This window comes from Hyperoodon ampullatus (genome assembly GCF_949752795.1).
Source record: "Hyperoodon ampullatus genome assembly, chromosome: 1".
Classification (NCBI taxonomy): domain Eukaryota; kingdom Metazoa; phylum Chordata; class Mammalia; order Artiodactyla; family Ziphiidae; genus Hyperoodon; species Hyperoodon ampullatus.
In genome coordinates this window covers 92,665,155-92,679,597 of record NC_136914.1, presented here as the reverse complement: position 1 = coordinate 92,679,597, position 14,443 = coordinate 92,665,155, and the positions used below count along the sequence as shown (strand labels likewise).

General features: G+C 41.1%; 1 protein-coding gene across 1 annotated transcript in view; it reads left to right on the top strand.

Annotated features, from left to right (window-relative positions):
• Positions 1-4,922: 4,922 nt before the first annotated feature.
• Positions 4,923-14,443, top strand: part of LNX1 (ligand of numb-protein X 1) — a gene marked incomplete at its 5' end in the record, with an annotated part of 128,776 nt that continues 119,255 nt past the window's right edge. The window contains one exon of the mRNA XM_079701785.1: positions 4,923-5,314. Within this exon, the coding sequence (XP_079557911.1) occupies positions 4,923-5,314 (392 nt within the window). The remainder of the gene's footprint in view (positions 5,315-14,443) is intronic.

Genomic DNA, 14,443 nt, shown 5'->3' with positions numbered 1-14,443 from the left:
CTTTCCAAAGTGGAGTACATGGATTATTCTGACTACATCAGTTAACCATTTTCTATAAAGGCAGTGTGCATTTAAAGGAAACTTAGTGGGACAATAGCCACCAGGGACCCCATTGTTCTGGTAGGTTATCTCATACAAAATTTTTTCTACTTCCAAATAGGCTATATCCCAAAGGCTGTTCTTTTGTGTGTGTGCTTTTTTATCATCCAGTTTTACTGAGATATAATTGACATACAGTACTGTATAAAGTATACAGCATTATAATTTGACATACATACATCATGAAATGATTACCACAGTAAGTTTAGTGAACATTCATCATCTCATATAGATATAAAATAAAGGAAAAAATTGTTTCCCTTGTGATGAGAATTCTTAGCATTTACTCTCTTTTATATATAACGTATGGCAGTGTTGACTTTATTAATCATGTTGTACATTACATCCCTAGTGCTTATTTATCCTATAACTGGAAATTTGTATCTTTTGACCACCTTGACCCATCCCCCCTTCCCCCCACTCTGGTAACCATAAATCTGATCTCTTTTTCTCTGAGTTTGTTTGTTTGTTGAAGTATGATTGACCTCCAGCACCATGTTAGTTCCTGGTACACTGCATAGTGACTTGATATTTCTAGACATTACAAGATGATCACCACGATAATCTAATTATGATATGTCACCATATGAAGATACTACACATTATTATTGACTGTATTATTTCACCCCCTGACTCCTTCATTTTGTAGCTGGAAGTTTATACCTCTTAATCTCCCTCCTGAAGCCTGTTCTTAAGGATATTAAGTCTTCATTCTATTGAATTTTCCAGTGCAGGCGACAGTGTACCTATGACCTCTAACGACCCTCTTGGCTGCGGATGGTGCTGATTCACCTTTGCTATGAAATGTATCTTTGTTGACAAGCCACAAACGTTTAGAATTTGAAAGTTAGGTAGAAAAAAGTTCTGGACAGATTTCAGGCAAGATAAACCAGTGGGAAAGGAAGCAGGGATTAAGGACAAACAGAAATGGAGATTTTGTTATTTTCCCTGGCACTTCCTGGCATGACATTGGTGGACTACACATTTCTATAAAAGTCCCCTCGGGTGTCTCTTCTACCCTACATAAGAGGAGAAGGAGGAAAAATGGTTCCTAAGTCACAAGAGCATTGTATCAAGGCAGAATAAGAGTTCCACACCAAACCACACACCCAAGGAGGCAATCTACTTCCTGCTCTTTCTCATTCCAAACTGCAAAAAAACCACCCTGCAGCTCTCTTGCCTTACCCCAGCCAGGATCAGAGTGCTGACAGCTGACACACTGACTGATGTGGATGGATAGGCCCTCTCACTCACTTTTAGGGGAGAAAAGAGTTTACCTTTTAAGCCTTAATGACTTTTGATAATTTCTTCTCAGCTCATCAGCAAGGCACATATATGTCTAAAAACATGATACATCATACATGCTTATAAGATGTAAACTGGAAATAAGAAACGTCAGGTAAATGATATGAATCGCATTTTTTTAAAGTCTACCTAGTTCTTTCTTTAGAGCCCAAACTGTTTTGTCAGCCAGTTCTCTTTTAATCTGTGTCTATTCATATAGACACACATATAGGCTTTATTTAGCCTAAAGCGAAGTTGAAAAATATATACAGCAGTGTTTACATTAATATTATGTGAAGAATCTGGTTTTCTCATAGGGACAATTGCTAGGGAATTCAAATTCGTCTCAGATAAAAAAGAAAGAAAACAAAAACAAATTAGCGTTGGAGCTAAAACCTGCCTTTTTTGCTTGCCCCAATTCACTCATCCTGTGTCAGGCATTTTAACACTCAGTAAAGTCAAAGCATCTTTTTATTCAGAGATCTTGGGAAAACCCATCTGCAATATGGCCTAAAGAGATTTTTAACCTTCTAATTTCCTGGGGCTCTTTTATTTAGTTAGTTACATTTTGGGATTCTCACTGGTCATAATCAAAAAAGATGCTGGGAGAAAAGTGGCAAAATGGTGAAGAGCAGTAAGGAGTCAGGAGCCCGTGCTGGTTTGTTTCTTTTTTTGTGCAACTGACAAGTTACTTACCTAGTGTACCTCAGTTTCCTCATCTGTTAAATTAAAAACAAAACAGGGCTCCCCTGGTGGCGCCATGATTGAGAGTCCGCCTGCCGATGCAGGGGACACGGGTTCGTGCCCCAGTCCGGGAAGATCCCACATGCCACGGAGCGGCTGGGCCCATGAACCATGGCCACTGAGCCTGCACGTCCGGAGCCTGTGCTCCGCAACGGGAGAGGCCACAACAGTGAGAGCCCTGCGTACTGCCAAAACAAAACAAAATCCCTGGGGATTTGTAAGGATTAAATAACATAATATATATAAGGCCCCAGCATAGTGCCTGGCACATGGTGCCTGGCATACTCAAAAAGCTGTTATAAAGAAAAAAAAAAAAAAAGATTTTCCCAAAAGCCAACCACCCCAAAATAAAACACCTCCACTTTATTAGCACAGATATATAGAACTCTATTTCTGAAAGGGATTTCATAGTATCTAGTTTGATGGTGTTTTTTTGTTTTGTTTGTTTTGTTTTTTTTTTACTTAAACCGTGGTGTTTTGAACCAAATATTATGAGAAATCTAACGTGTGAAATAAAAGTGGAGCTGGGTCTGGGTGGAGTGGAAAAGTGGACACAACCCACCATCCCCCTTCCCTTCCCTGGAAGACCCTGAGGCAACTGACACACCTTCCAGAGCAGAGTGAAAACCAAAAATCTGGTCCAACTCCACCTTTTCACCAACAAGGGAATGGCCTAGAAATGTGACGTTGTTTTTCCACTGGTCCAACCAGAGCTATCACCTGCATTCCTATCAGTCTCCAGTACTGCACAACAAGAAAGAACACGTGGGAGTATTTGACCCAACTCTTACAGGTCTAAAGATCTAGAGCTTTAGTTCAAAATAGGTGACCTTCTTTTCCTATAGCAGATGATAACCTTTGGGTGGCCCATTTCCATTTTCATGTTTATTTTTCAACTGTTTTTCATGCCACTTAAAGCATTTCCTGTGTGGTTCCAGTACCTTCTATCAGCCTTGAGCACGAAGAGCAGCTGTGTAGGTTTCCATGAAATTTGACTAGAAACAACTTCACCCCCTCCTGCACCCTCTACCTTAGCTGCCTGTGGTCTCTTTTGATGCTAAATAAAATGCTATGATTTCTAAATGTTTCACATTCAGGGTACTTTACTTCCACCTCTTGACCAGAGCGTTCTTCAAGCCATATTACTGCAGTACAGAAATGTAAACACGAAGCTGACTCAGTGAAAGTTTGAAGTCAATGTATTTTCTTTTTGAGATAAGGCTATGTTTGTACAAACAACCTCGGACTTTATTTGGAAAAGAAAAAACTGCAAGGCAGTTTATAACTGCTGTGCTGTTTCCAAATGTGGCTAGTTTCCTGTTAGGTTATTCATGTGTCCTTATGTTCCTGTGGAAAGCTTAAAGTTATTTTATTTACTTTCAGAAAAGAAGAAAGTTGAGTTGGGGGCTGGGGTATTGCAGGATTCTTTGTTGTCATGAGCGTTGACCCAGGGTCCCTTAGCGCTGACCTCTGTTTGCACTGCTTACCCGGGCTTCTCATTACTGTGCTCATGTCCACCCCTCCATGAGGGCAGGCATGTCCTTTAAAGCTCTCTTGAAAGTCTCCCCCATAGCCAACTCATTACCTAGCTCAAGGTTGGCGCTCAAAAAATGTTTTTTGAAAACAGAGATGTTTATGATTATCATTGTTACTCATCTCACATTACTGCAGCTCATTAATAAAAATGACTGAAGGCCAAAAAATATGTTTATTGACTGATCAGGAGACTTCCTAGATGTTAATCAGGCATGTTGAAAACTCCATTTTAAACTCTGATACTAAAGGAAAATACATAGTGTGATAGTGTTCTGCTAGTTTGAAAAAATATATATATATATAACTGAATGAAAGAGAACTATGAGAACAAAGCAAAAAGACCCCTTAGAGGAACCATAGCTTTCCGTTTCCAGGCCAACTGAGCTAGACTGGAGACAGAAGGACTTCAGTAACAAATACATGTAAGAATAGTTAATATTTATTGGGCACTGACTATATTCCAGGCATAATTCTAAGAGCTTTATGTCTCATATCTCATTTAATCCTCACAACAACCCTCTGAGGTAGTCTGTTATTATCCCCACTTTACAGACATGGAAACAGAGGCTTAAATCATTGTCATACAGTGGTGGCGGGATTGGCCCAGGCAGTGTGGTTCCAGAACCCACTTTACCACTACATGACTGAGTAAATGAAACGCATACAGAAGAAAACAATGCTTTCGTCATCGTAAAAATACAATTGCCCAAAGAGTTCTCATTTCTTCTCAGATGATTTAGCTGAAGACTCTGAGGTCCCATATTTTCTGAATTTTGGAGAACGGTAGGGAAGACAGATACGAGAAAGCCATCAGAGCGTTAACTGGTTTTCTTCTTGTCCTGCTCTGACAGAGAATTTTATAAATCACTGGGCTATTTTATTAACAAATTACATTTCATAGGGTGTATTTCTGGGCATTTCCCAGATCTTACCCCAATAATTTTCACTACACCAACATGAGGACGTTAAAGGGAAATATTATTCCTGCTGGGATAGGTGGTTAAACTGAGGCATAGGAGGCAATGCTGCTGGCCCCAGGTCATGTCAGTCACCTGAGTGGGCACTCAGCCCTGGCCTTCTGAGTCACGGCCCAGTTCTGTCCACTGGCAGCACCGCCTCACGTCCATAACCAAGATGAGCAGTCTTGTTCTCTTTTAGGTTTGTGGATGGCTCCTAGAAGATCTTGATTCTCTCCGGAGGATACATCGTTTTCCTGGGTCGGTTTCCTGTCACACTGCCCTGCCCCCTCCCAGTCAACCATGAACCAGCTGGACCCCGCTGAGGACCCAGATGCCGGCCCTGCCCCGCCGTGTGTGGTGTGCGGCCAAGCCCACGCCCTTGAGGAAAACCACTTCTACACCTACACGGAAGAAGTGGACGATGACCTCATTTGCCACATCTGCCTGCAAGCTCTGCTGGACCCTCTGGACACTCCCTGCGGACACACCTACTGCACACTCTGCCTCACCAACTTCCTGGTGGAGAAGGACTTCTGCCCTGTGGATCGCAAGCCTGTGATTCTGCAGCACTGCAAGAAATCGAGCATCCTGGTCAACAAGCTCCTCAACAAGCTGCTGGTGACCTGCCCGTTCACAGAGCACTGCGCACAGGTGCTGCAGCGCTGCGACCTTGACCATCACTTTCAAATGAGGTAGGGAGGGGCTTCTCCTCGGCCAATCCAGTGAAGCCCCACCCTCAGGGCGGCCGCTGGAAGGGTGGGGTGTTCCAGGGCCCGGCTGCTTCCCGAGATGCCTATTTCTCTGCCTTCTGCTTTGCAACCAATGGAAGGAGTCATTCAAAATAAGAAAGGTCTTCGGTATTAATGGCTGTGGTTCAGGGTGAGGAAACAGTATGTGGCAAAGTTGTGGGGTGTGAGTTGCGTGTGTGTGTTAATAGGACTGGGGGTTTTTTTTGTTAAAATATACATCACATAAAATTTACCATTTTCAGTATACAGTTTGGTGGCATTAAGTACATTCATACAGTTGTGCATCCACCACTACCATCCATCCATCCATCTCCAGAACTTTTTTCATCTTCTAGAACTAAAACTTCATACCCATTAAAACAAACAAACAAACAAACACAAAAAAACTCCCATTCCCTCCTCTCCAGCCGCTAGCAATCGCCATTCTACAATAGTTTCTGTCTCCATGAATTTGAATGCTCTAGGCACCTCATATAAGAATCATCATTCAATGCTTGTACTTTTGTGATTGGCTTAGTTCATTTGTGTCCATTTGAAATGTGAAAGATACTGGAAAATCTGATGAGCAGCTTTCTCTGAGGCTCCTGATCCCCAAAAAGATTTCCTGGAGGGCACTGCTTATCTTTTTTGTTGTTGTTAAATTTATTTATATGATTTACTTATTTATTTTTTGGATGTGCTGGGTCTTCGTGGCTGCGTGCGGGCTTTCTCTAGTTGTGGTGAGTGGGGGCTACTCTTTTTTTTTTGTTTAATCTTCTTTTATTTATTTTTTTATACAGCAGGTTCATATTAGTCATCCATTTTATACACATCAGGGTATACACGGCAATCCCAATCTCCCAATTCATCCCACCACCACCACGACCCCCACTGCTTCCCCGCCTTGGTTTCCATATATTTGTTCTCTACATCTGTGTCTCAATTTCTGCCCTGCAAACGGGTTCATCTGTACCATTTGTCTAGGTTCCACATATATGCGTTAAGATGCGATATTTGTTTTTCTCTTTCTGACTTACTTCACTCTGTATGACAGTCTCTAGATTCATCCACATCTCTACAAATGACCCAATTTTATTCCTTTTTATGGCTGAGTAATATTCCACTGTATATATGTACCACCTCTTCTTTATCCATTCATCTGTCGAATGGCATTTAGGTTGCTTCTATGACCTGGCTATTGTAAATAGTGCTGCAATGAACATTGGGGTGCATGTGTCTTTTTGAATTATGGTTTTCTCTGGGTATATGCCCAGTAGTGGGATCGCTGGGTCATATGGTAATTCTATTTTTAGTTTTTTAAGGAACCTCCATACTGTTCTCCATAGTGGCTGTATCAATTTACATTCCCACCAACAGTGCAAGAGGGTTCCCTTTTCTCCACACCCTCTCTAGAATTTGTTGTTTGTAGATTTTCTGATGATGCTGATTCTAACCGGTGTGACGTGATACCTCATTGTAGTTTTGATTTGCATTTCTCTAATAATTAGTGATGTTGAGCAGCTTTTCATGTGCCTCTTGGCCATCTGTATGTCTTCTTTGGAGAAATGTCTATTTAGGTCTTCTGCCCATTTTTTGATTGGGTGGTTGTTTTTTTAATATTGAGCTGCATGAGCTGTTTATATATTTTGGAGATTAATCCTATGTCCATTGATTCATTTGCAAATATTTTCTCCCATTCTGAGGGTTGTCTTTTTGTCTCGTTTATGGTTTCCTTTGCTGTGCAAAAGCTTTGAAGTTTCATTAGGTCCCATTTGTTTATTTTTGTTCTCTATTTCCATTACTCTGGGAGGTGGGTCAAAAAAAATCTTGCTGTGATTTATGTCAAAGTGCGTTCTTCCTATGTTTTCCTCTAAGAGTTTAATAGTATCTGGTCTTAGATTTATGTCTTTAATCCATTTTGAGTTTATTTTTGTGTATGGTGTTAGGGAGTGTTCCAATTTCAGTCTTTTACATGTAGCTGTCCAGTTTTCCCAGCACCACTTATTGAAGAGCCTATCTTTTCTCCATTGTATATCCTTGCCTCCTTTGTCGTAGATTAGTTGACCATATGTGTGTCTATTTATCTCTAGGCTTTCTATCCTGTTCCATTGATCTATATTTCTGTTTTTGTGCCAGTACCATATTGTCTTGATTACTGTGGCTTTGTAGTATAGTCTGAAGTCAGGGAGTCTGATTCCTCCAGCTCCTTTTTTTTCCCTCAAGACTGCTTTGGCTATTCGGGGTCTTTTGTGTCTCCATGCAAATTTAAAGATTTTTTGTTCTAATTCTGTAAAAAATGCCTTTGGTTATTTGATAGGGATTGCATTGAATCTATAGATTGCTTTGGGTAGTATAGTCATTTTCACAATCCAATCCAAGAACATGTTATATCTCTCCATCTGTTGGTATCTTCTTTAATTTCTTTCAACAGTGTCTTATAGTTTTCTGCATACAGGTCTTTTGTCTCCCTAGGTAGGTTTATTCCTAGGTATTTTATTCTTTTTGCTGCAATGGTAAATGGGAGTGTTTTCTTAATTTCTCTTTCAGATTTTTCATCATTAGTGTATAGGAATGCACGAGATTTCTGTGCATTAATTTTGTATCCTGCTACTTTACCAAATTCATTGATTTGCTCTAGTAGTTTTCTGATGGCATCTTTAGGATTCTCTATGTATAGTATCATGTCATCTGCAAACAGTAACAGCTTTACTTCTTCTTTTCCAATGTGTATTCCTTTTATTTCTTTTTCTTCTCTGATTGCCATTGCTAGGACTTCCCAAACTATGTTGAATAATAGTGGTGAGAGTGCACATTCTTCTCTTGTTCCTGATCTCAGAGGAAATGCTTTCAGGTTTTCACCATTGAGAATGATGTTTGCTGTGGGTTTGTCATATATGGCCTTTATTCTGTTGAGGTAGGTTCCCTCTATGCCCACTTTCTGGAGAGTTTTTATCATAAATTAGTGTTGAATTTTGTCGAAAGCTTTTTCTGCATCTATTGAGTTGAACATATGGTTTTTATTTTTCAATTTGTTACTATGGTGTATCACATTGATTGATTTGCATATATTGAAGAATCCTTGCATCCCTGGAATAAACCCCACTTGATCATGGTGTATGACCATTTTAATGCGTTGTTGGATTCTGTTTGCTAGTATTTTGTTGAGGATTTTTGCATCTATATTTATCAGTGATTTTGGTCTGTAATTTTCTTTTTTCGTAGTACCTTTGTCTGGTTTTGGTATCAGGGTGATGGTGGCCTCATAGAATGAGTTTGGGAGTGTTCCTTCCTCTGCAATCTTTTGGAAGAGTTTGAGAAGGATGGATGTTAGCTCTTCTCTAAATGTTTGATAGAATTCACCTGTGAAGCCATCTGGTCCTGGACTTTTGTTTGTTGCAAGATTTTTAATCACAGTTTCAATTTCATTACTCGTGATTGGTCTGTTCATATTTTCTATTTCTTCCTGGTCAGTCTTGGAAGGTTATACCCTTTGCAGAATTTGTCCATTTCTTCCAGGTTGTCCATTTTATAGGCATAGAGTTGCTTCTAGTAGTCTCTTAGGATGCTTTGTATTTCTACGGTGTCTGTTGAAACTTCTCCTTTTTCATTTCTAATTTTATTCATTTGAGTCCTCTCCCTCTTTTTCTTGATGAGTCTGGCTAATGGTTTATCTTCTCAAAGAACCAGCTTTTAGTTTTCTTGATCTTTGTTATTGTTTTCTTTGTTTCTATTTCATTTATTTCTGCTCTGATCTTTATGATTTCTTTCCTTCTGCTAACTTTGGGTTTTGTTTGTTCTTCTTTCTCTAGTTCCTTTAGGTGTAAGGTTAGATTGTTTATTTGAGATTTTTCTTGTTTCTTGAGGTAGACTTGTATAGCTATAAACTTCCCTCTTAGAACTGCTTTTGCTGCATCCCATAGGTTTTGGATAGTCGTCTTTTCATTATCATTTGTCTCTAGGTATTTTTTGATTTCCTCTTTCATTTCTTCAGTGATCTCTTGGTTATTTAGTAACATATTGTTTAGACTCCATGTGTTTGTGTTTTTACTTTTTTTTCCTGTAATTGATTTCTAATATCATAGCATTGTGGTCAGAAAAGATGCTTGACATGATTTCAATTTTCTTAAGTTTACCGAGGCTTGACTTGTGACCCAAGATGTGATCTATCCTGGAGAATGTTCCGTGCGCACTTGAGAAGAAAGTGTAATCTTCTGTTTTTGGATGGAATGTCCTTTAAATATCAGTTAAATATATCTGATCTATTGTGTCATTTAAAGCTTGTCTTTCCTTATTAATTTTCTCTTTGGATGATCTTTCCATTGGTGTAATTGAGGTGTTAAAGTCCCCCACTATTATTGTGTTACTGTTGATTTCCTGTTTTATAGCTGTTAGCAATTGCCTTATGTATTGAGGTGCTCCTATGTTGGGTGCATATATATTTATAATTGTTATATCTTCTTCTTGGATTGATCCCTTGATCATTATGTAGTGTCTTTCTTTGTCTCTTGTAACATTCTTTATTTTAAAGTCTATTTTATCTGATATGAGTATTGCTACTCCAGTTTTCTTTTGATTTCCATTTGCATGGAATATCTTTTTCCATCCCCTCACTTTCAGTCTGAATGTGTCCCTAGTTCTGAAGTGGGTCTCTTGTAGACAGCATATATATGGGTCTTGTTTTTGTATCCATTCAGCGAGCCTGTGTCATTTGTTTGGAGCATTTAATCCATTCACATTTAAGGTAAGTATCGATATGTATGTTCCTATTACCCTTTTCTTAATTGTTTTGGGTTTGTTCTTGTAGGTCCTTTTCTTCTCTTGTGTTTCCCACTTAGAGAAGTTCCTTTAGCATTTGCTGTAGAGCTGGTTTGGTGGTGCTGAATTCTCTTAGCTTTTGCTTGTCTGTAAAGCTTTTGATTTCTCCATCGAATCTGAATGAGATCCTTACAGGGTAGAGTAATCTTGGTTGTAGGTTCTTCCCTTTCATCACTTTAAGTATATCATGCCACTCCCTTCTGGCTTGTAGAGTTTCTGCTGAGAAATCAGCTGTTAACCTTATGGGAGTTCCCTTTTATTTTATTTGTCTTTTTTCCCTTGCTGCTTTCAATAATTTTTCTTTGTCTTTAATTTTTGCCAGTTTGATGATTATGTGTCTCGGTGTGTTTCTCCTTGGGTTTCTCCTTATGGGACTCTCTGCACTTCCTGGACTGAGTAGCTATTTCCTTTCCCATGTTAGGGAACTTTTCAACTATAATCTCTTCAAATATTTTCTCGGGTCCTTTCTCCCTCTCTTCTCCTTCTGGGACCCCTATAATGCAAATATTGTTGTGTTTAATGTTGTCCCAGAGGTCTCTCAGGCTGTCTTCATTTCTTTTCGTTCTTTTTTCTTCATTCTGTTCCTCAGCAGTGAATTCCACCATTCTGTCTTCCAGGTCACTTATTCATTCTTCTGCCTCAGTTATTCTGCTATTGATTCCTTCTAGTGTAGTTTTCATTTCAGTTATTGTGTTGTTCATCTCTGTTTATTTGTTCTTTAATTCTTCTAGATCTTTGTTAAAGATTTCTTGCATCTTCTCGATCTTTGCCTCCATTATTTTTCCGAAGTCCTGGATCATGTTCACTATCATTATTCTGAATTCTTTTTCTGGAAGATTGCCTATCTCCATTTCATTTAGTTGCTTTTCTGGTGTTTTATCTTGTTCCTTCATCTGGTACATAGCCCTCTGCCTTTTCATCTTGTCTATCTTTCTGTGAATGTGGTTTTTGTTCCACAGGCTGCAGGATTGTAGTTCTTCTTGCTTCTGATGTCTGCCCCAAGTGGGGCTACTCTTCGTTGTGGTTCGCGGGCTTCTTATTGTAGTGGCTTCTCTTGCTGCGGAACACGGGCTGTAGGCATGTGGGCTTCAGTAGTTGTGGCACGTGGGTCAGTAGTTGTGGCTCGTGGCCTCTAGACCGCAGGCTCAGTAGTTGTGGTGCATGGGCCTAGTTGCTGCATGGCATGTGGGATCCTCCTGGACCATGGCTCGAACCCATGGCCCCTGCATTGGCAGGCGGATTCTTAACCACTGCACCACCAGGGAAGTCTGCTTATCTTTTTATGTAAGGAAAAAATGTCTCCCACTTTGGCCTATGATTATTAGAATTTTCTCTGTATGAGAATTGGCAACGTCCATCTCTCCTTTGAGGAGATGTGAGGTATTTTCAACTAAGTTTTTAAAAGGAGAAATTTAGAAACCTTTTGTCCTTCAAGTGATTTGTCCTGCAAAGTTTTCAGCCAAGGTACACACACTGGTGGTAGAACACTGGTCTGACCACTCCTGCTGGTGGCCAACATCACCCACTCCACCTGTTCACCTCTTACTTCGTCCACTCACATTGCCATGGTCCTGAATGTTCCTCGTGTGGACGGCCCAGGGGCACCCCTGGGTCTTGGGCATAGGAGTTACTCTCTTAGACCATTTAAGGTGCTTAATAAATCGTGAACAATAATACCACAGTTATTTTGTAAGAGGAAATTTGGAAGCTGGTATTTATCTTGGTTCCTGTTGTAACAAGGGCAAGAGGCAGGTGCAGGTGTTTTTTCTAAAGGTCACATTCCTTAAGTCATGAATCTGAGTCTTTGTCTTTGGGCACACGCAGAATCTCTAACATGGAAGTTTGCGTCCAAAGCAATGGCCTGGGTGTAATGCTTCACACATGTTTTCCATACAATTACATCAGTGAACTCACTTTTCTCCCCTAAGATGTTGCACCAGATGCATCTATCTCAGGTTTCTGGGCTGCCTCTGACCCTCTGTGATTGTTGGTGTGTAAACTAGGGTGTGGCTCTTCTCTGATTGCCCGGAAGGAAGTGTGGCCAGAGGAGAAGGGGTAAGAGAGTCTATGCGTGACCTTTGCTGCAAGTTTTACCCAGGTAGGAGAGGCATTGTCTGAAGGGGAAGTTGGTCTGGGGTCAGAGGTTAGATTCAGACAGATGCTGATGGGGAGCCAGAGCCAAGAGTGAGGTCACACTGGGTAGGGGAAGTGAGGAGATGAGGAGGAGAAAGGCTCTGGTAGACCTCCCTCCCACCTTCCTGTGTTCCCGACATTTGCCATCTATATATTTGTTTTGGGGGGTGTATTCGTTTCCTATTGCTGTTCTAACAGATGATCACAAACATAGTGGCTTAAAACAATGCAAGTGTGTTATCTTACAGTTCTGAGGATTCGAAGTCCAACACGGGTCTCACTAACATCAAGGTGTTGGGAGGTTAGTTCCTTTTGGCTCTAGAGGAGAATCCCTTTCCTCATGGCCTCCAGCTTCCAGAGGCCACCTGCGTTCCTTGGCCTGTGGCCTCTTTTCTCCATCTTCAAAGCCAACAGCATAAAATATCTCTCTCTCTCTTCTCCCATCTTTCCCTTCTTTCTCTCTGTCTGTCTCCTCTCCTTCCATCACCATATCTCTTTCTATGACTCTAATCTTCCTGCCTTTCTTGTATAAGGACACTGGGATCCACTCAGTGAATCCACCTGGATAATTCAGGCTCCTTTCCTCATCTCAAGATTTAACTTAGTCACATCTGCAAATCCCTTTTGCCATGTGAGGTAACATATTCACATGTTCTGAGGATGAGTAGGTGGACATCTTTGAGGGGGATGGTGGTCATTATTCTGCCCACCGCTGGAGTTTTGCAAGGGGAAGGGTAGAGAGGAGAGAGACAAGGAAAGAAATAGGAGCACTCCCTGAGAAAGTGGAAACACAGCAGTCCTTCCTCAGCCCCTGATCAAGAACTGATTTGGGGCCAAGAATATCCCTAAAAATTGGGGTAAGATAGCACCTGGATCTGAGAGCAAGGCCGGAGCAGAAGTGGTGCAGGGGAAGGGCTGGGAAAGGCAGTGGGGGGGCCCTCTGGGGTGCAGAAGAGAGATGACACAAGTGCACCTCAGCTGCCCAGAGTGGGAATTTCATTCCCCTGCCCACGCAGGCTGTGTGACCCACACACCTCAAGGAAGCCTGGGAAAAAAGACCTGCTGAACACTCAGCTGATAACGAGATGCACATGTGAAAGACAACAGTGAGGAAAGAACCCAAAGCTAGTTGAAATCATCTCTCTGAGCTGCGGCCTCAGAGTCCTTCACAGGCCCACTCAGCACCCTCGGTGAGGAGGAAACTCTCATGGAAGGAAGGTGTTGGGCCCCATGCTTGCTGTGAGTCTCTCCACACTTCGGCTTCCTAAGTAGGTTGAAACCAACATTTCTAAAATTATGTTATATTTGTTAGTCATCAAATGCTTAATATACACTTCCTTCCCTCAGGCTTCCTGAGCATTAGCCAGGATTCAGAATTTGGAGCTAATCCAGAGCATGATTCTAGAGCCCTCTTGGGCCTTGGGCCTGTGACTGGGCCGGTAGACTACCTCTTCCTCCCCTTAGAAGAGAGGTTAGATTAAGTAGTTACTACCACTGGAGTCCCTTAAACTAGGAAAACTCAGAGGTTACCAGGAGGCAAGTGTTTGCCTTACATTCCTATATGACGCCTCCAGGTTGGTGGCTGCTTGTGTGTGAGTGTGGTCATATGTTTGTACTAGAAGACAGATTTATTTATCATTTTTGCATTCTTGGTTTCAGTATTTAAAATGTAATGTGTTAAAAAAAAAATTCTTTCGGACTTCCCTGGTGGTCCGGTGGCTAAGACTCTGGGCTTCCACTGAAGGGGGCATGGGTTTGATCCTGGGTTAGAGAATTAAGATCCCACATGCAATGTGGTGCAGCTAAAAAAAAAAAAAAAAAAAAAAATTCTTTGGCTGATGGCGCTTTGATGAATGTAAACTAGGCAGGCTGAGAATCGACCTAGAATGGGGAACTTCACTGTAATTCTGTTTGAGAACCACCAGGAGACTGATGTGGACCCACACACTCCCTTCCAGGGGGTCCTAGAGAGCTAACAGTTCAGGGCTTCATGAGAAGCTCCGCATGTAGGTTTCTCCACCTATACAATGGGAATTTATTTCAGTTGGCTCCTTGAATACTAAGCTCTTGCAGAAATGAATCACATTTAGAATGTTTCCATTGTCCCTTTAGAAAAGAACATGTGTTCGAGAACTGTTTTCCCAA